General features: G+C 37.9%; 1 protein-coding gene across 2 annotated transcripts in view; it reads right to left on the bottom strand.

The window, feature by feature from the left end:
- CENPC (centromere protein C) overlaps positions 1 to 20,412 on the bottom strand; it is a 91,909-nt gene that overhangs the window by 41,747 nt on the left and 29,750 nt on the right. For both annotated transcript variants that reach the window (XM_044945834.1, XM_006079846.3), the window contains exon 9: positions 1,188 to 1,379. In XM_044945834.1, the coding sequence (XP_044801769.1) occupies positions 1,188 to 1,379 (192 nt within the window). The remainder of the gene's footprint in view (positions 1 to 1,187; positions 1,380 to 20,412) is intronic.

Here is a 20,412-nt window from a genome sequence, read left to right as displayed (position 1 = left end):
CCTAGCACAAAGGTCTCTGACCTTAAGGGGAACGTATGCAGCTTTTCTATGCTTCAGACTTAGTTTGTTCTTCCATCAGATGAAGGAGTTTGGACCAGGTGATCTGTAAGCATTCCTCCACTTTTGTGACCACCTACTTGATCCCAACATGTCTCAGGACTAATACATGTTTCGAGTCTTTTTTGGTATTATGGAGCTCAAGCATGCTTATCCCAGCTTTGTAAGATTTGTATTAATCCATATAATTACACCTTCATTTACCATAGTACAGTTTCCAGCAACCTGAGGCAAAAAGATGAGTTCTCCAAAGCAGTAACAGTAGTATTTAGCATTTTAATACTAAATAGATGCCATTTAATACTTATAACTTAATGAGGTAGAAGTAATGGTAGTCATATTTTAAAAAGTAAGAAACTAAACAAAGTAATCTACTCAAAGTTTACCTTCAACATTTATCCTCCCACCATCAACCCCACCAACCTACTTCTAAGTGTTGCCATGTACTCTGCCTTTACCTTTCACATGATAATGTCCTTGCTTCAGTCTAGAGCTAACCCTTTTATTCCGGGGTAGCCCACACCCATTCCTTGCCTACACAAGGACTGTGACCCTGTACCACTCTACACAGGTCCTTTTAAAGAGCAGATAAGCTGATCTACTATCTTGCATATTAAAAAAGAGAGAGGACCTTCTCTTGACCCCACATCTGCCATATCCCTTTTACTGTCTCTTTGGTCTCACTTCCAAACTCCCTTGAACCTACCTCAATCAGAGACGTTTGGTCTCATCATTCTACAATAATCAATTTTATCAAGGTGATGACAACCTCCATCTTGTCAAAATCACACTGTCAATTCTTAGCTCTCATCTAATTCATGCCATGAGCAGTATTTAAAATAGTTCCTCACCTTATCCAATATATCTATACTGCTGGTCTTCCTTCTGTAGAAGTCATATAACAGCAGCAATTTTTCATTTTTGGTTTTATTTTTCCACAGTTGTATCCCTATACCTAGAATACTGTATATGATAAAGCTTCATGAATATCTTTATAATTAATTGATTTAATATTTCTACTGATGATCCAATTTAATTTTTTCCTCATGAGATTTTTCTCAAGCGAACAGGAATATAAATCAAACACAGAGCCTCTGTAGAATGAGTATCATTTAAATAAAAATACTTACTCTGCTCTGATTTTACTACCCACCAATTAGATGGGCGTCTAGAAATTCTTCGACTTCTTGTGACAGTTGAAGGTAATTCTTCAGGTTCAATTTTGTTCTTCTTGGATCCACTTGAAAAATGCTTCTTTTTGCATTCCTTATCTTTTTTCTGATTCTTTTTATGAGGAACATTGGTGCTACCTTTCTTGCTTCCTAAAATAAAGAATAAAAATAAAAATCTACTGAACCAAAGAATATTCAGAAAACAACAGCCAATTAAAAAAACAAACAAAAAAGACCTCTCAATTATAGAAACTTCTTAAATTTATCCCATGGACTTCTTTTTTCTTCTATTTTTTAAAAGTCACACATTCTCAAAATCTACAACTTCCTCTCAGCTAAATGCAAACTTTGCACATTGCTTGATAAGCAACTCCTGAGTCAAAAAGAAAAGTATAGTATGTAAAGGAAAAATGAAATATATGACTCCTTCCACTACTTAAGAAAGTCCCACGTAAGAAAAGGTTAACCACTGCTTTTCTGTTTTAAAATAATTCATGACTTTAGTCAATCTAATTTATGGAAGAGAATACTTAAAGGAAGGTTTCAATAAAGATATATTTCCTTCCTGAAGGGAAAAAGAACATATCTTTGAATAGAATTTAAAAGAGGAAAAAGAATTTAAAACAAGAATGAATATGGAAAGCAACAAAAAGTTAAAGGTGTCAACAGTAGTTTCATTTTACTACAAAAGCAGGTAGAGAAGAAAATATCTAACAAAAGGGACAGATGAATTCTAGTTTTGTTTTTGAGACTGACAACCAGGAAGAAGGGGAAATGAGAAATACAGGCTATTTTAATTCAAACATTGCATCTATAATAAAATGTGTACAACCACCAACATGAGTTTAACAATGGAAAAATTTTTTTTCAGAAAGAGAATGAAAACATTAGATGTTATATAATGAAAAATTTTCTTGACCACCAAGTCAATCAAGAAACCTGCATTTTTAAGTTTCTGACACAAATACTTCTATGAGATCCAAAGAAATTAAAATCATTATCAAGTAGGAAACTCATATAGTAAATAAACTGCATAAAAGTATAAAAGATCAGGGGGAGTGGCCAGATGGCAGAATAGGAAGATCCTGAGCTGACCTCCTCCCACAGGCATACTAAAATTACAACTACTATTTACAGAGCAAATACTGATGAGAACAATTTGAAGGCTAGCAGAAAAGACTGTCTACAACTAAAGACATAAAGAGCCACAAGACAGGTAGGAAAGGCAGAGACAAGAGACAATCAAGACCCAGGGTGGGAAACCTACACACAGAAGAATAATAACAATTGCATGGTTCTCAGGGAGCCACACAGGTCTGAGTTCCACGCTGGGCTCCCCTGCTTAGGGTTCCTGCACCAGTGGACAAGCCCCCCTAAAGTTTGACTTTGAAGGCTAGTGAGGCTTACTTTCAGGAGAATCTGAGGGCTATAGCAAATACAGATGCCACTCTTAATAGGCAAAGGCAATGTAATTAAAATGGCAAAATCTCAAACACTCCAAGGCCCAAGGCAGACGCAGTAGTTTGGAAGAAGCCTGGGTCAAAACCATTTGCTGATCTGAGAGCGCCTCCCAGAAAGGCAGGTAGTAAGTGGAGCTCACTGGGGACCCAGATGCTGGTTGCAGTCATTGTTCTACCACAAGGACACTGCTGTCAGCAACCACAATTTTGGATTTTTGGAATCTTCCATCTAGCTTACTAGAGCTTCCCAGTGGTCAGTGGTAAAGAACCCGCTTGCCAATGCAGGAGTCGTGGGTTTAATCCCTGGGACAGAAAGATCCCCTGCAGAAGGAAACGGTAACCAGTATTGGCAACTCCAGTATTCTTGCCTGGGAAATCCCATGGGCAGAGGAGCCTGAAGGGCTGTAGTCCATAGGCTCAAAAAACAGTCAGATATGACATTAATAAAACAACAACATCTAGCTTACTAATACCAGAACCCCCTCCACCCACCAGTAGGTCAGCATCAGTCCTGGGACAACCCAGGCCAAGAAGCCAACCTAGTTGGGACCCAGCCCTACTTATCAGTGGGCCAGCATTAGCCTCTGGACCTCTGGAACCCCACTACCAACCATCAGGACTCATCCTACCCACCATCAGTCTGACACCAGCTCCAGGAATCCCAGGGCCTTGTAGCCAGAAATCCCAGGATCCAGCTCTGCCCATGCGTGAATTTACACCACCTCCAAAACACCCTGGACCTCACAGCCACTGGTATAAGGAACAGGTCCTGCCCACAAGCAGGCAACATCAGCCCCAGGCCACAGCCTTGCCCACCAGCAGGCCAACACTAGCTCCCAGACCCCAGGCACCACAACCAGCCACCCCAGGACCTGGCTGAGCCCACCAGCAGCAGCAGCCTCCACACTATGCAAGGCCAAAGAACTGAGTAGGGTACAAGCCTTCCTACCAGCACTTTAAGTCATCTTTATTACCTATGGCATATAACACTGTTTGGTATACAAGCTCTCAAATAGACTCCAAAATAACAAGTTCAGCTTAAAGCCTTTATTTCACTAGGCAATGATATTGATAAAACTGCTACCAAGCATGAGCAGTTTTAGATACTACCTAAATTTTGATACTTAAAATGTGGCTCACCTCAACTACACTAGCATCACCCAGGATAGACTGCCTAGAATAACAGAATCTTGAGTCCCACCCCCAGACCCACTAAATCAGTTTATTAATCAATATTTTAACAAGACCCTCGGTGAATTCAAATGCACACGCAAATATGAAAAATGCTATTCTAATTGCTTTAGTCATTCTCACAGTTAAATGTGATTAGGAAGTAGAGGGATAGAGGATAAAATGAGTGAAATTCTGTCATGAAACCTTATAGCAACATCACTCTCTGATTCTATTTTCAGAAAGTTAAGGATTTGGCAATACTTTAAATTCAGAATGAAGAGAACTGATTGATACTGATAAAGAGAACTGATTTGTGCTTATAAAGGAGTAAAAGAAGACTATTTGCCTTAATTATATTGTTGTTGTTCAGTTGCTAAGTCATGTCCACCTCTTTGGGACCTCATGGGCTGCAGCATGCCAGGCTTCCCTGTCCTTCGCTATCTCCTCGAGTTTGCTCAAACTCATGTCCATTGAGTTAGTGATGCCATTCAACTATCTCATCCTCTGCCTCTCCTCCCACCCTTAATCTTTGCCAGCATCAGGGTCTTTTACAATGAGCTGGCTACTGGCATCAGGTAGCCAAAGTTTTAGAGCTTCAGCTTCAGAATCAGTCCCTCCAATGAATATTCAGGGCTGATTTCCTTTAAGACTGACTGGTTTGATCTCCTTGCTGTCCAAGGGACTCTCCAAGAATTTTTTCCAGCACCAGAGTTGAAAAGCATCAATTCTTTGGTGCTTAGCTTCTTTATGATCCAACTCACATCCATACCTGACTACTGGAAAAACCATAGATTTGACTAGATGGACCATTGTCAGCAAAGTCATGTCTCTGCTTTATAATACACTTAAAATATGATTAAAATTTGTCATAGCTTTTCTTCCAAGGAGCAAGTGTCTTTTAATTCTGTGGCTCCACAGTGATTTGGGAGTCCAAGAAAATAAAATCTGCCACTATTTCCACTTTTGCCCCATCTATTTGCCATGAAAGTGATGGCACTGGATGCCATGATCTTAGTTTTTTGAATGTTGAGTTTTAAGCCAGGTTTTTCACTCTCCTCTTTCACCCTCATCAAGAGTTTCTTTAGTTCCTCTTCACTTTCTGCCATTAGAGCAGTATCATCTGCATATCTGAGGTTGTTGGTATTTCTCCCAGCAATATTGATTCTAGCTTGGGATTCATCTAGCTTGGCATTTTGCATGATGTACTCTGCACATAAGTTAAAAAAGTACACTGACGGTATACAATCTTGACCCACTCCTTTCCCAACTTGGAACCAGTCCAAGGCTCTAGATGTGGTTCTAACTGTTGTTTCTTGACCTGCATACAGGTTTCTCAGGTAGCAGGTAAGATGGTCTGGTATTCCCATCTCTTTAAGAATTTTCCATTTTTCTGTGATCCATACAAAGGCTTTAGTGTAGTCAATGAAGCAGAAGTAGATGTTTTTCTGGAACTCCCTTGCTTTTTCTACGTTCCAATTTGTTGTACAGTTGATCAGTTGTGTCTGACTCTTTGCGACCCCATGGATTGCAGCACGCCAGGCTTCCTAGTCTTTCACCATCTCCTGGAACTTGCTCAAATTTATGTCCATTGAGTCAGTGATGCCATCCAACCATCTCATCCTCTGTCATCCCCTCCTCCTCCTGCCTTCAATCTTTCCCAGCATCAGTCTTTTTCAATGAGTTAGCTCTTCTCATCAGGTAGCCAAAGTACTGGAGCATCAGCTTCAGCATGAGTCCTTCCAATGAATATTCAGGGTTATTTCCTTAGGATTGACTAATTTGATCTCCTGGCAGTCCAAGGGACTCTCGAAAGTCTTCTCCAGCAGCACAGTTTGAAGGCATCAATTCTTCAGTGCTCAGCCTTTTTTATTGTTCATCTCTCACACTTATACATGACTACTGGAAAAACCACAGCTTTCATTATATGGACCTGGATGTTGGCAATTTATCTCTGGTTCTTCTGCCTTTACTAAATCCAGCTTGTGCAACAGAAGGTCTCGGATCACATACTGTTGAAGCCTAGCTTGAAGGATTTTGAGCATTACCTTGCTAGTATGTGCTGCTGCTGCTGCTGCTGAGTCGTTTCAGGTGTGTCCAACTCTGTGCGACCCCATAGATGGCAGCCCACCAGGTTCCCCCGTCCCTGGGATTCTCCAGGCAAGAACACCGGAGTGGGTTGCCATTTCCTTCTCCAATGCATGAAAGTGAAAAGTGAAAGTGAAGTTGCTTAGTCATGTCCGACTCTTCGCAACCCCGTGGGCTAGTATGTGAAATGAGCACAATTCTATGGCAGTGTGAACATTCTTTCGTATTGCCTTTCTTTGAGATTGGAATGAAATCTGATCTCTTCCAGTCCTGTGGCCATTGCTGATTTTTCAAATTTGATGGCATACTGAGTGCAGCACTTTATCATCATCTTTTAGCAACTAAAATAGCTCAGCTGGAATTCCATCACCTCCACTAGCTTTGTTCATAATAATGCTTCCTAAGGCCCACTTGACTTCACTTGACTCCACATTCCAAGATATCTGGCCCTAGGTGAGTGACCACACCATCATGGTTTTCCGGGTCATTGAGACCTTTTTTGTATAGTTCTTCTGTGTATTCTTGCCACCTCTTCTTAATCTCTTCTCCTTATGTTTGGTCCTTGCCACTTCTGTATTTACACTGTTCAGTAATTATACTGGATCAGGCACAAAAATTTTTATTAAAAAAAAAATAGAATCTACTATACCAATATTGTGCTTAATAAGGGTATAAACCAATACTTTGAAAATGATGAGAACAGGAAACACTACAAGCTACCACAAAGCAAAAACTTGTAAATAAATAACATCTTTTAGGGAGTAGGTATAGAAAATAATAAAGAGTCAATTTACAAAACACCAAAGCAAGAATGAGAACTTTCAACATAGCTGCCACTATAAGTTTGAAAAATTATTTGCACAACAGCAAGAATTTACACTGATGAGCATCATTTTCCAGCACCCAAGATTTCCATCCACGTCTCTCTTCTCTAACTCCTTTTATTTATGTCTTTCCTTCTTGTTTTTCCCTTATGCTTCTCAAAAATCCCCTCAGGAACTGTTTCAATAAATGAGAGGTGCTCATGATGACAGAGATTACCATCCAATTTCACTGAACTGATTCAAAAAAAAAAAAAAAACAAACACCAATGTGAACAATGATTTAAAGCAAAAGAATATAAAGAGGAAAATGCTACCATCAAAGATTTATTCAGACAATGATACCAAAAAAAAAAAAAATCACACAAAGTAAAAAAGAAACCAATTAAGAACACCATTTTGGAATCCACCTCCAGATCAATAAAGATTAGAGAATGAATGCAATAAAAAGGAATGTATACAGAACATTAAGCTGATATATGAAACATCTGGTAATATGAAAACAGGTGACTTAGAACTGTGGGGACACAAGTCACAAGCAGGGCAATAGCTAGGGAAAAAATGTGACTACTGTAGAAAATTTTGTATATTTACATGTACAGGAATAGGATTCTGAAGATGGGGCATGTTCAGATAAACACAGCAAGAGTATTCATCCAAAATAGAGAAATATTTCTGTCACTGCTGATAATATAATCCAGTGAGCCACAGAAATGCTACAGCAAAGTGGTTTTAGAAACAGGAAAGATATAGATCCTATTCTTCTGGAGTTTTCAATCCAGACTCTAGAGTACAAGACAAATTCAGCATTTTCTTATTATGTTTGAAAATGAAGAGTGCTTTGGAGCAGATGTAGGAACATACAGGGTGAGTGATAATAATCAAGGAAAGTAATATTTAAACTTAGTATACAGCTTGGTAGGGAACCCAGAGTATATTTATTTTTCTAAGTAAAAGGAAGAGCATACAAAAAGGCCCACAGCTCAGAAAGTGGTCTGTTCATGGAACTGGAAAAAACTCATTATAAACCAGCCCAGGAGACAAATCTGGAGAGGAAAGAAAAGCAAGGGTATGTGCATAAAATGCTAAAATAATCTAGGAGATTAATGTAACTTGGCCAAGGGGTGTAGCAGTAGCAATGGAGGGAAATAATAGATTCGAAAGCTACTAAGGAAGAAGTCAAAAGACTTACTGACTTTATACAGTATGCCAGGTAAAGAAAACAGGAGTTAAAGATGAATCAGATTTCTTTCTTATTATGACTGTTTATGAAGATACTGAAAATTGGCAGAGGAAGAAGTTGGGAGGAATTCAGTTCTCAATATGTTGAGTTTGAGAAGTCTGTGGGACAACAAAAGAAGAAAAGTTAATTGGCTCAATCCAAGTCATCAGTTTAGGCATTACAATTATGTCAAGTGCCTTGTGAATCAAAGGAAAATTATTTTCAGAATTAGAATTATCTCCATATTTTTAGTCTTTGAAAACGATATGGTTGGTAGAATAATGACTTCCTAAAAATTCACCTGCCCTAATCACAAAATCTGTGAAAATGTTACATTACATGGCAAGAAAGTTTAGAGATGTGATTAAGGTGATAAACCTTAAAATAAGGAGATTATCCTGAATTATCCCAGTTGGCTGAAACCAATTAAAATGAGAAGGCCAGCATTGCTGGTTTTGAGACTGTAAGAGGACAGCCATAATTTAAGGAATGCAGGCGATCTCAGGAAGGTACAAAAAGCAAGGAAATAGATCCTCTTCTAGAACAACCAAAAAGGAACAAAAACCTTGTAAACACCTGGATTTTGACCCAGTAAAATCCATTTCAGACTCCTGACTCACAGAATGGGAAGATAATGTGTGCTGTTTTAAACCACTAAGTATGCAGTAAGTTGCTATGAGCGCAAAAGAAAATTAATGCACAATGCTATATTAATTAACCAATCTAGATAAATACAAGTTTTATATACATTAAAACTAGTGTAAAAAATATAGCAGGTACGCAATACAGGTTTAACATTTTTAACTTTTTTTTTTAAAGAGTATCGTGCAAGTACACTTTCTTGATGCAATGTTTTTCACTAAGAAATTATAAATATGCATCTTTCAAATTTTGTGAATTCATATTCTACTAGTTTTAAGAAATATGCTTTCTTGTAATGTTAACTATCACCCTCAGTTTAGTCAGATTCTCCATATAGTGTTTTCTTAAAATGACCAAATGCTGATTAGAAACTGATGGAAACAAAAAAAATAAAGAATAATTCCAATAAAAAGGATATGGTACATGTCTAACATTTATAAGACATCCATTAAATAGGTCATTTTTCCTTCTACTGTAAGCAGAACTTGTCAAATATGCAAAGGCATATATAGGCAAAACTGAAGTCTGACAACTATTATTTCAGGTGATATAAAGTCTATGTTATAGACAATATAAAAAGAAAGCTAAAATAACTGAGCGTATGCATGAGCTTAGTCGTGTCCAACTCTTTGCAACCCCATGGACTGTAACTCACCAGGCTTCTCTGTCCATGGGATTTCCCAGGTAAGAATACTGGAGTGCTTTGTCATGCCCTCCTCCAGGGGATCTTCCTGGCCCAGGGATGGAACCTTTGTCTCCTGCACTACCAGGCCGAGTCTTTACCACTGAGCTACCAGTGATAACTATATTAAAGAGGATTTTTTTTTTTTAAAGATTAGCATAAATATTGAGCTTTTAATATACTCTCTCTTTCCTCTATACTAGCAATAGAGTACAGAAAATTTAGGCACAAAAAACAATTCAACTTAAGCATTAAAAATTTTCACCTTTTCAAAACTTTTTGATGTAACAAAAAATATGGGCTCTAGGTTGAGACAGATCTTAAGAATAATATTTAACTTCTTTTGAGTGTTATCTCTTATTGGATAGGATTGTCAAGGATTAAGCTGTATTTCACACACATAAAGTGCAAATAAATCTGGTAAGTGTTTTCTAGTCCATTAACTATTCTGGAGAAAGTTCTTTCTGTAACAAATACCTTTTCTATTATGGAAAAAGTGATACACTTCATCCATTTATAATCAAAACTCTTCAAAAAAGTGGGCACAAAGGGAACATACCTCAGCATAATAAAGGCCATATATGACACATATGACAAAGCCACAGGTAACATCATACTCAACGGTGAAAAGCTGAAAACATTCTCCGCTGAAAACATTCTCCAAGACCAGGAATGGTGAAAAGCTGAAAACATTTCCTCTAAGACCAACTCTCACCACTTTTATTCAACACAGTTTTGGAAGTCTTAGCCACAGCAATTAGGGAAGGAAAAGAAACAAAAGAAGAACAAAAGAAGTCCAAACTGGAAAGGAAGAAATAAAACTGTCACTGTCTGCAGATGACAAGATACTATTATGGTGGTGCAAAAGTAACTGCGGTTTTTGCATTGTTGAAATTTGCTATTTGATATTGGAATATAGTCTTAAATAAACATATTTGTTATATATCATTTTAATGCACATTTCTATGTTTTTTTGCTAATGACTTATTACTAGTTGCTGATTATATTATTTAAATAGACTATGGAAATGATGTTAGACAAAAAGCAAATTCAAGCAATTTTCTTTTTCAAGTTTAAAATGGGTTGCAAAGCACCAGAGACTACTCTCAACATCCACAACATATTTGGCCCAGGAACTGCTAATGAACACACAGTGTGATGGTGGCTCAAGAAGTCTAGCCAAGGAGATGAGAGTCTTGAAGATGAGGAACGCAGTGGCCAGACATCAGAAGCTGACAATGACCAACTGAGAGCAATCATTGAAGCTGATTCTCTTACAACTACACGAGAAGCTGCCGAAGAACTCAATGTCGACTACTCTACGATCATTTGACATTTGAAGCAAATTGAAAAGATGCAAAAGCTCAATAAACAGGTGCCTCATAAGCTGACTGAACATTTAAAAAAAAAATCATGCTTTGAAGCATCGTCTTCTCTTATTCTACACAATAATGAACCTTCTCGATCAGATTGTGACATGTGACGAAAAATAGATTTTCTACAACAACCAGCAACAAACAGCTCAGTGGCTGGACCAGGAAGCTCCAAAGCACTTCCCAAAGTGAAACTTGTACCAAAAAAAAGATCACGGTCCATGTTTGGTAGTCTGCTGCCCATCTGATCCACTACAGCTTTCTGAAGCCCGACAAAATCGATACATCTGAGAAGTATGCTCAACAAACTGATGAGATGCACGGAAAACTGCAATGCCTGCTGCTGGCATTAGTTAACAGAAAGGGTCCGGTGCTTCTCTACAACAACGCCTGACCTCATGTTGCACAATTAACAATTCAAAAGTTGAATGAATTAGGCTACAAAGTTTTGCCTCATCTGCCAAATTCACCTGACCTCTTGCCAACCAAATATCACTTCTTCAAGCATCTCGACAACTTTTTGCAGGGAAAAAACTTCCACAACCAGCAGGAGGAAGAAAATGCTTTCCAAGAGTTCATCAAATCCTGAAGCACTGATTTTTTTTTTTCTTTCTTGAAACACAGAATTTTATTTAGCAACCATTTAAGGTAGAAAACCTCCTTGTCAAGAAAGACCAGGTGGAAAATGGTTTCCCAATAAAACGGAATTTTAGGACAACAAAAGTCTAAAAGGCCACGAAAGAGAAATAGCACCACTGTTATTTGAAAAATGGCTAGTTACTTGCATTTTTTGGCATTGTCATTCACTGAATCTGAGTTTTCCTCTGAATTCCACACAGACATGCACTACATATAACAGTTTTATCATAAAACACCTGCTTGTTACACACATTTCAAGAAAAGCTACCACCAGAAACAAAAATCAATATAAATACAGGGACTAAACAATCTCAGCAGTGGGTGACACAAATTTGTAGAATTCTGCCAAATAAAGGAACTGAGGCAGCTGTGAGCAAAGTAAATGAGGGAGTTAAGGAATAAAATGTTTTAAATATTAATAATTAATTCAGACGTGGTACTATATTTTCTGCAAAATAATGTTAACATTTGGTAACATGCTAGCATTCTTATCTCCAAAGAGATTAGTGCACTGGCAAAGTATTCTGATAAAAGCAGAGGGCTGTAGACAGCACGTACCAAAAACACCCAGTCTTACAGATCCCAAGAGAGCAGTGGCCTTCATTGATCACTCCCTTTGCCAGAGGTCCAGAAAGAACTTGCAGCATGATCAACTACCGCTGAACTTTCACTCTAAGCAGCAAATTTTAAGGAGCCAAAGAGGAGTCCCCAGTGGGCAAAGGGAGCAGAGAAGAGAAACATGTTAAATGTAAACTCAAAAGAGAGTAAAACGGGACACAACCCTCATTCAAATCCCAGAGATGCAGCCAAGTCCCCAAAAGTAGATGTTAGGTTTAAAAACTGGACACATCTCATTTCCCCTCAACCCCCTTCCCAAAAAAAAAAAAACAACACACAGAATTATCAGGGATAACTGGAAAAATCACCAGAGAAATGCTCAATGAAAATCAAGCTCTTCGAATCAAACGCCTCAGGTCTGAAACACATCCTATGTTCATCCAGGCAACAAAGCCTCTTGCCAAAGCATGGATTTTTAAGCTACAAGAATAAAACTTATTGCTCACTGGCAAAAAAGAATTGACTGTAATGATTCCTATTTTGATTAATAAAGATGTGTTTGAGGCTTGCTGTAATGATTTCAAATTCACAGTCCAAAACTGCAATTATGTTTGCACCAACCTAATACACATAGAAAATCCTAAAGATGCTACTGGAAAATTATGAGAAGTCTTCAGTGAAAAACAAAATTTGTGGGATACAAAATTAACATGCAAATCTGCTACATTTCTATACACTAACAACAAAAGATTAGAAAGAGAAATTAAGGACAATCCCATTCACCACAGCATCAAATATAAAATACTTAAACCACTTAAGGAGGCAGAAGACCTGTACTCCAAAACTATAAGATGCTGACAAAAGAAATCAAAGATGGCACAAACAGATGGAAAGATATATCATGCTCTTGAAATGGAAAAATCAGATTTCTCACAATGACTATCCTACCCAAGCAATCTACAGATTCAATACAATCCCTATTAAATCACCAATGGCAATTTTTGCAGAACTAGAACAAAAACACTTTAAATTTGCATGGAAACACAGAAGACTGTGACTAGGCAAAACAATCTTGAAAAATAAAAATGGAGCTGGAGGAATCAGTTACCCTGACTTCAGACTACTACAAAGCTACAGCAATCAAAACAGTATGGTACTGAAACAAAAACAGACATACAGACCAATGGATCGAGATAGAAATTCTAGAAATAAACCCATGCACGTATGGTCAATTAATGTACAACAAATGAGACAAGAATATACAGTTTAAAAAAAAAAAAAAAAGGCACTCTCTTGAATAAATGGTGCTGGGAAAACTGGACAGCCACATGTAAAAGAATGAAATTAGAACTTTCTCTAACACTACACACAAAAATAAACTTAAAATAGATTACGTATCTAAATGTAAGACCAGATACTGTAAAACTGCTAGAGGAAAACACAGGTAGGACACTCTTTCACAAAAATTACAGCAGAATCTTTTTAGATTCACCTCCTAGAGTAATGAAAATAAAAACAAAAATAAACAAACATGACCTAATTAAACTTAAATGATTTTGCACAGTAAAAGGGAAGACATATACAAAATGAAAAAGACAACTCACAGAAGGGAAGGAAATATTTGCAAATGAAGTGACCGATAAGAGATTCATTTCCAAAATATACAAATAGCTCATAGCCCAATATAAGAAAAAAACAAAAACACCCAAAAGAAAAATGGGCATAAGATCTAAATAGATATTTCTCCAAGAAGACATACGGATGGCCAATAGGCACATAAGAAGATGTTCAATATTGCTATTTGAGAAATGCAAATCAAAACTACAAGGAAGTATCACCTCATACTGGTCAGAAGGGCCATCATCAAAGGTCTACAAATAATAAATGATGGAGAGGAAGTAAAGGAAAAAGAACCCTCCTACACTGCTTCTGGGAATGTAAACTGGTGCACCCACTGTAGAGTACAATGTGGTAGTTCCTTAAAAAACTAACAATAGGATAAGCCCTGCGACAGAGGGCTTTGCACAAGAAACAAGTGCAAACAAACCCCACAATGCAGAGAGTGGGCAGGGGGAGCCAGAACAGGTTCCACACTAGCCCTGCAATGCAGCACAAGAGCCCCAGAAGCCGAGAGAAGTGCACACAAACCCCTCAATGCAAAGGGTGGACCAGGGAGCCAAGATAAGGGCACACAAGCCCCGTGAAGCAAAGGGCAAGCCAGGGGAGCCAAAACAGGTGCACACAAGCCCCGCAACACAGAGGGAGGGCCTTGGGAACCAAGACAAGGGCACACAAGCCCCGTGACACAGAGGTTAGGCTCAGAGGGCTGAGGGAAGCCCACACAAGTCTCTGTGACGCAGAGGGCACAAGAAAAGATCCACGCAAGCCCCTACCTAGCAAGCTTTGGCAAGCAGTGCAGGGCAGGACAGGAGAATGATCCCACGGATAATCAGGGGGCTGGTGGCAGTGAAGATATCCTGAGTGCCTGCAGAAACAGACACGTCTAACACTTGCCTCATAGCTCAGTCGGTGAAGAATCTGCCTGCAGTGCAGGAGACCTGGGTTCTACCCCTGGGTCAGGAAACTCTTCTGGACAAGGAAATGGCAACCCACTCCAGTATCCTTGCCTGGAAAATCCCATAAACAGAGGAGCCTGGTGGGCTGCAGTCCATGGAGTCGCAAAGAGTCAGGCATGATTGAGCAACTAACACACACACAACACTGCCAAAGCCAGAAGGACTGCCCAAAGGCATACTGAACCCATAGACACTCCAAAACCTATTAATCTACACCGCACTGCCCTTCAGAGATGAGATCTGGTTCCATCAACCAGAATACAGGCACAAGCTCCCCTAACCAGGAAAACATCACAGGACACAAACCCAATCCCATCCACAGGGGTAGACGCCACAGCCAAAGAGCACTATGACCTTGAGAACCTTTATTTTTCTTATAAATCACACTGTTTATTCCCCCTACATATTTCTACCTTCACATTAGCCTTCTGTGGTGCTATGGAGCTTTCCTCTTTACTTTTCTAGTCAAAAATAAATAAATAAATCATTTAAAGATTTTTTTTTCTCTTTTTCACCCTCTTTTTTAATGAGTTTTTTCATTTTGTTTTTTATATATTTAACTGCTTTTCCTATAGTTCTTTACTGGCCATATCTATTTCTAAATATACATATAAATCTTCTTCACATATGTCTATTGATCTTTGTTTTTCTGTTTTTTCTGTTGCTCTTTTTTTAATTTCTTTTCCACCCCCTCCTTTTCTCTTTTGCTTCCCTTCTCTTTTTTTGTCTTTTTTCCTTCTCCCTGTTTTCCTTCACTCTTTCTTTTTTCACCAAGTAGGTTAAATTGCTGAGCTCTCTTTGTTATATTCCCCAGTTGGCCCTCTACTCATGCAGTTTTCCAGAGTGAGCATTACCTAGTTCTGCTTTTAATTGGTTGATATCACTTTTGACTTTCCTTGTTCACCAAGTCAATCTCCTGTACTCTTTTCTTTAGAACACTGGTTGTAACTGTATGTGTGGAAGTATGTGTATATGTCCCATTATCTCTGTAATTACCTGCTTGATCCACTTGATCTTCTCCAACTAGAACACAGGCACAGGTCACCCCCAACAAGAAATCAACACAAAACCCCAACCAACACTTCCCTCCAAGGGCAGAAAACAAAAGGAAGAAGTAATACAATCCTAAGGCCTAGGAAAAAGAGACCTCAGTGAAGCAAGTTAGAAAAATAAAATGACAAAAAGACAGAGAATACAGCACAAATGAAATAGCAAGGCAGAAACGCACAACACCAAATAAAGAAGAAATAAGCAATCTCCTTGAAAGAGAATTCAAAATAATGATAGCAAAGATGCTCTGAAGACTTGAAAATAGAATGGAGAAAACACAAGAAACATTTAACACAGTTAATACAATCACCCAGGACATAGAAGTAAAGAATAAGCAAATGGATGAATAACACAATTACTGAAATTAAAAATACCTTCTTCTAGAAGGAACCAATAGATTAACTGAGGCAGAGGAACGGATAAGTGAGCTGGAGGACAGAATGGTGCAAATAACTGCTGAAGTGCAAAATAAAGGGAAAGGCATGAAAAGAATTGAGGATATCATCAGAGACCTTTGGGACAATAGTAAACGCACCAATTTTCAAGTTATAGGGGTCACAGAAGAAAAAGAAATAAAAGGCACTGAGAAAATTTTTGAAAAAATTATAGTATGCAGGTTAAGAAGTAACAGTTAAGTAGTATAACTTAAGTTATACTAAAGTTATATAAGTAGTAGTATAACTGCCTAACAGCATAGTATGCAGTTAAGAAGTAAAATCAGACACGGACCAATGGACTGGTTCCAAATTGGGAAAGGAGTACGTCATAGCTGTTAATTGTCACCTTGCTTAGCTTATTTAAACAGAAAGCAAAAGAGGAACTTAGGAGCCTCTTGATGAAAGTGAAAGAAGAGAGTGAAAAAGCTGACTTAAAATTAAACATTCAAAAAATGAAGATCATGTCATCTGGTCCCATCACTTCACAGTCCCATCATTTAATGGAAAATAAATGGGGAAACAATGGAAACAGTGACAGACTTTCTTTTCTTGGGCTCCAAAATCACTACAGGTGGTGACTGCAGCCATGAAATTAAAAGATGCTTGCTCCTTGGAAGAAAAGCTATGACCAACCTAGACAGCATATTAAAAAGCAGACATTACTTTGCTGACAAAGGTCTGTCAAGTCAAAGCCATGGTTTTTACAGTGGTCATGTATGGATGTGAGAACATAAAGAAAGCTGAGCACCAAAGAACTGATGCTTTTGAACTGTGGTGCTGGAGACGACTCTTGAGAGTCCCTTGGACTATGAGGAGATCCAACCAGTCCATCCCAAAGGAGATCAGTCCTGGGTGTTCACTGGAAGGACTGATGCTGAAGCTGAAGCTCCATTACTTTCACCACCTGATGTGAAGAACTGACTCATTGGAAAAGATCCTGATGCTGGGCAAGATTGAAGGCAGGAGGAAAAGGGGACAACAGAGGATGAGATGGTTGGATGGCATCACTGACTCGATGGACATTAGTTTGAGCAGGCTCTGGGAGTTGGTAATGGACAGGGAAGCCTGGCATGCTGCAGTCCCAGGTCGAAAAGAGTCGGACACGACTGAGCGACTGAACTGAGAGCTGAAAACTTTCCCAATATAGGAAAGGAAATAGTCAATCAGTCCAAGAAATGCAGAGAGTCCCTTACAGGAGAAACACAGTGAGACATATATTAATCAAGCTAACTGAGATTAAGTACAAAGAAAGAATATTAAAAGCAGCAAGGGAAAAGTAACAAGTAACATGCAAGAGAAAATTCATACAATTAACAGCAGATCTTTCAACAGAAACTCTACAGGCCAGAAGGTAATGCAGAATGTATTTAAAATATTGAAAGAGAAAAAAATCTACCACCAAGATTACTATATCCCGCAAAGATCTCATTCAAAATTGACAGAGAAATCAAAAGCTTCACAGACAAGCAGAAGTTAAGAAAATTCAGCACCACCAAACCAGTCTTGCAACAAATACTAAAGGGACTTGCATAGCCAGTAAACACAAGAGAATGGAAAGACCTACAAAACAAACCCAAAACAATCAAGAAAATGCCTATAGGAACATATGTATCACTAAATATATGTATCATACATATCATACATATGTATCATAATGTATCATACATTACCTTAAATGTAAATGGATTAAATGTACCACCCAAAAGATACAGACTGACTGAACGGAATTAAAAAAAAGATCCATATATATATGCTGCCTACAGATCATTTCAGACCTAGAGAAACATACAGACTGAAAGTCAAAGGATGGAGAAAGATATTCCATGCAAATAGAAACCAAAAGAAAGCCGGAGTGGCCATCCTTATTTCAGACAAAATAAGACTTTAAACTAAAGAATATTATCAGAGACAAAGAAGGACACTACAGAATGATCAAGGGATCAATCCAAGAAGAAGATATAACAATTGTAAATACTTATGCATCCAACATAGGAGCACCTCAATACATAAGGCAAACACTAACAGGCATAAGGGGAAATTGACAGTAACACGATAGTAGGGGACTTTAAAAACCCACTTACACCAACAGACAGATCATCAAAACAGAGAATCAAGAAGGAAACACAAACCTTAAATGAAACATTAGACCAAATGAACCTCATTGATATCTTCAGGACTTTCCATCCAAATGCAGAATAATACACTTTTCAAGTACATGTGGAACATTCTCCAGGACATATCACATATTGGGCCACAAATCAAGCCTCAGTAAATTTAAGAAAATTGAAATTGTATCAAGTATGTTCTCTGACCACAAAGGTATAAGACTAGATATCAACTACAGGAAAAAAACTGCAAAAAACACAAACTCATGGAGATTAAACAAGACATTAATAAATAATCAAGAGGTTACTGAAAATAAGAAAGGGAATCAAAAGATTACTAGAAACAAATGCACTGGAGAAGGCAATGGCAACCCACTCCAGTGTTCTTGCCTGGGGAATCCCAGGGATCGGGGAGACTGGTGGGCTGCCAACTATGGGGTCGCACAGAGTCGGACATGACTGAAGCGACTTAGCAGCAGCAGCAGCAGCAGAAACAAATGACAATGAAAACATGACAACCCAAAACCTATGGGATTCAGCAAAAGCAGTTCTAAGAGGGAAGTTTATAGCGATACAATCATACCTCAAGAAACAACAAAAGCACTGAATAGAGAACCTAATTCTACTTCTAAAGCAGCTGGAAAAAGAAAAACAAAAAACCCCCAAAGTCAACAGAAAGAAAGGGATCATAAAGATGTGAGCAGAAATAAATGAAAAGAAATGAAGGAAACAACAGCAAAGATCAATAAAACTAAGAGCTGGTTCTTTGAGAAGATAAACAAAACTGACAAACCACTAGCTAGACTCATCAAGCAAAAAAGGAAGAAAAATCAAATCAACAAAATTAGAAATGAAAAAGGAGAGGTTACAACAGATAACACTGAAATACAAAGAATCATAAGAGAATATTATGAGTAAGTATATGCTAATAAAATGGACAACCTAGAAGAAATGGACAGATTCTTAGGAAAGGTCAATCTCCCAGGACTGAACCAGGAAGAAATAGAAATGATAAACAACACAGTTACAAACACTGAAATCAAAACAGTGATCAAAAATCTCCCAAAAACCAGATGGCTTCACAGGGGAATTCTATCAAACATTTAGAGAAGAGCTAATACTGATTTTTCTAAAACTCTTTAAAACAACTGCAGAGGAAGGAACATTTCCAAACTCATTCAACAAGATCACAATCACCCTGATACCAAAACCAGGCAAAGACAACATGAAAAAAGAAAATTATAAGCCAATTAACACTAATGAACATAGATGCAAAAATCCTCAACAAAATTCAAGGAAACAGAATTCAACAACACATTAAAAAACTCATATACTATGATCAAGTTGGGTTTATTCCAGGGATGCAGGATTCTTCATTATATGCAAATCAATCATGATACACTATATTAACAAACTCAAAGATAAAAACTATATGATCATCTTAATAGATGCAGAAAAAGCCTTCAACAAAATTCAGCATCCATTTATGATAAAAACGCTTCAAAAAATGGGCATAGAAGGAATCTACCTAAACATAGTAAAGGCCATATAAGAAAAGCCCACAGCAAACTATTCTCAATGGTGAAAAATTAAAAGCATTCTCTCTAAGATCAGGAACAAAACAAGGGTGTCCACTCCCACCACTATTATTCAACATCGTTTTGGAAGTCATAGCCATGGCAATCAGAGAAGAAAAGAAATAAAAGGAATACAGACTGGAAAAGAAGAAGTAAAACACTCACTGTTTAGAGATGACATGATACTATACATATAAAACCCAAAAGAAACTGCTTAAAATCAGAAAATTACTAGAGCTTATCAGTGAATTCAGCAAAGTCATGGGATACAAGGTCAAAACACAGAAATTACTTGCATTCCTATACACTAACAATGAAAAATCAGAAAGAGAAATTAAGGAATCAATCCCTTTCACCATTGCAACAAAAAGAATAAAATATTTAGGAATAAACCTACGTAAGGACAAAACCTGTATATGGAAAATTATGACACTGATGAATAAATCAAAGACATCGTAACAGATGAAGAGATATTCCATGCTCTTCTGTAGGAAGAATCAATATTGTGAAAATGACTATACTACTAACTGCAATCTACAGATGCAATACGATCCCCGTCAAATTACCAATGGCATTTTTCACAGAACTAGAACAAAAAATTTCACAATTCATATGGAAACACAAAAGATCCCAAAGAGCCAAAGCAGTCTTGAGAAAGAAGAATGGAGCTGGAGCAAGCAACCTTCCCGACTTCAGATTACACGACAAAGCTCTAGTCATCAAGACAGTATGGTAGGGCACAAAAACAGAAATACAGACCAATGGAACAAAATAGAGAAACCA

This window comes from Bubalus bubalis, chromosome 7 (genome assembly GCF_019923935.1).
Source record: "Bubalus bubalis isolate 160015118507 breed Murrah chromosome 7, NDDB_SH_1, whole genome shotgun sequence".
Lineage (NCBI taxonomy): Eukaryota > Metazoa > Chordata > Mammalia > Artiodactyla > Bovidae > Bubalus > Bubalus bubalis.
Note: the sequence above shows the minus strand (reverse complement) of the source record. Positions and strands in the feature narration are given on the sequence as shown.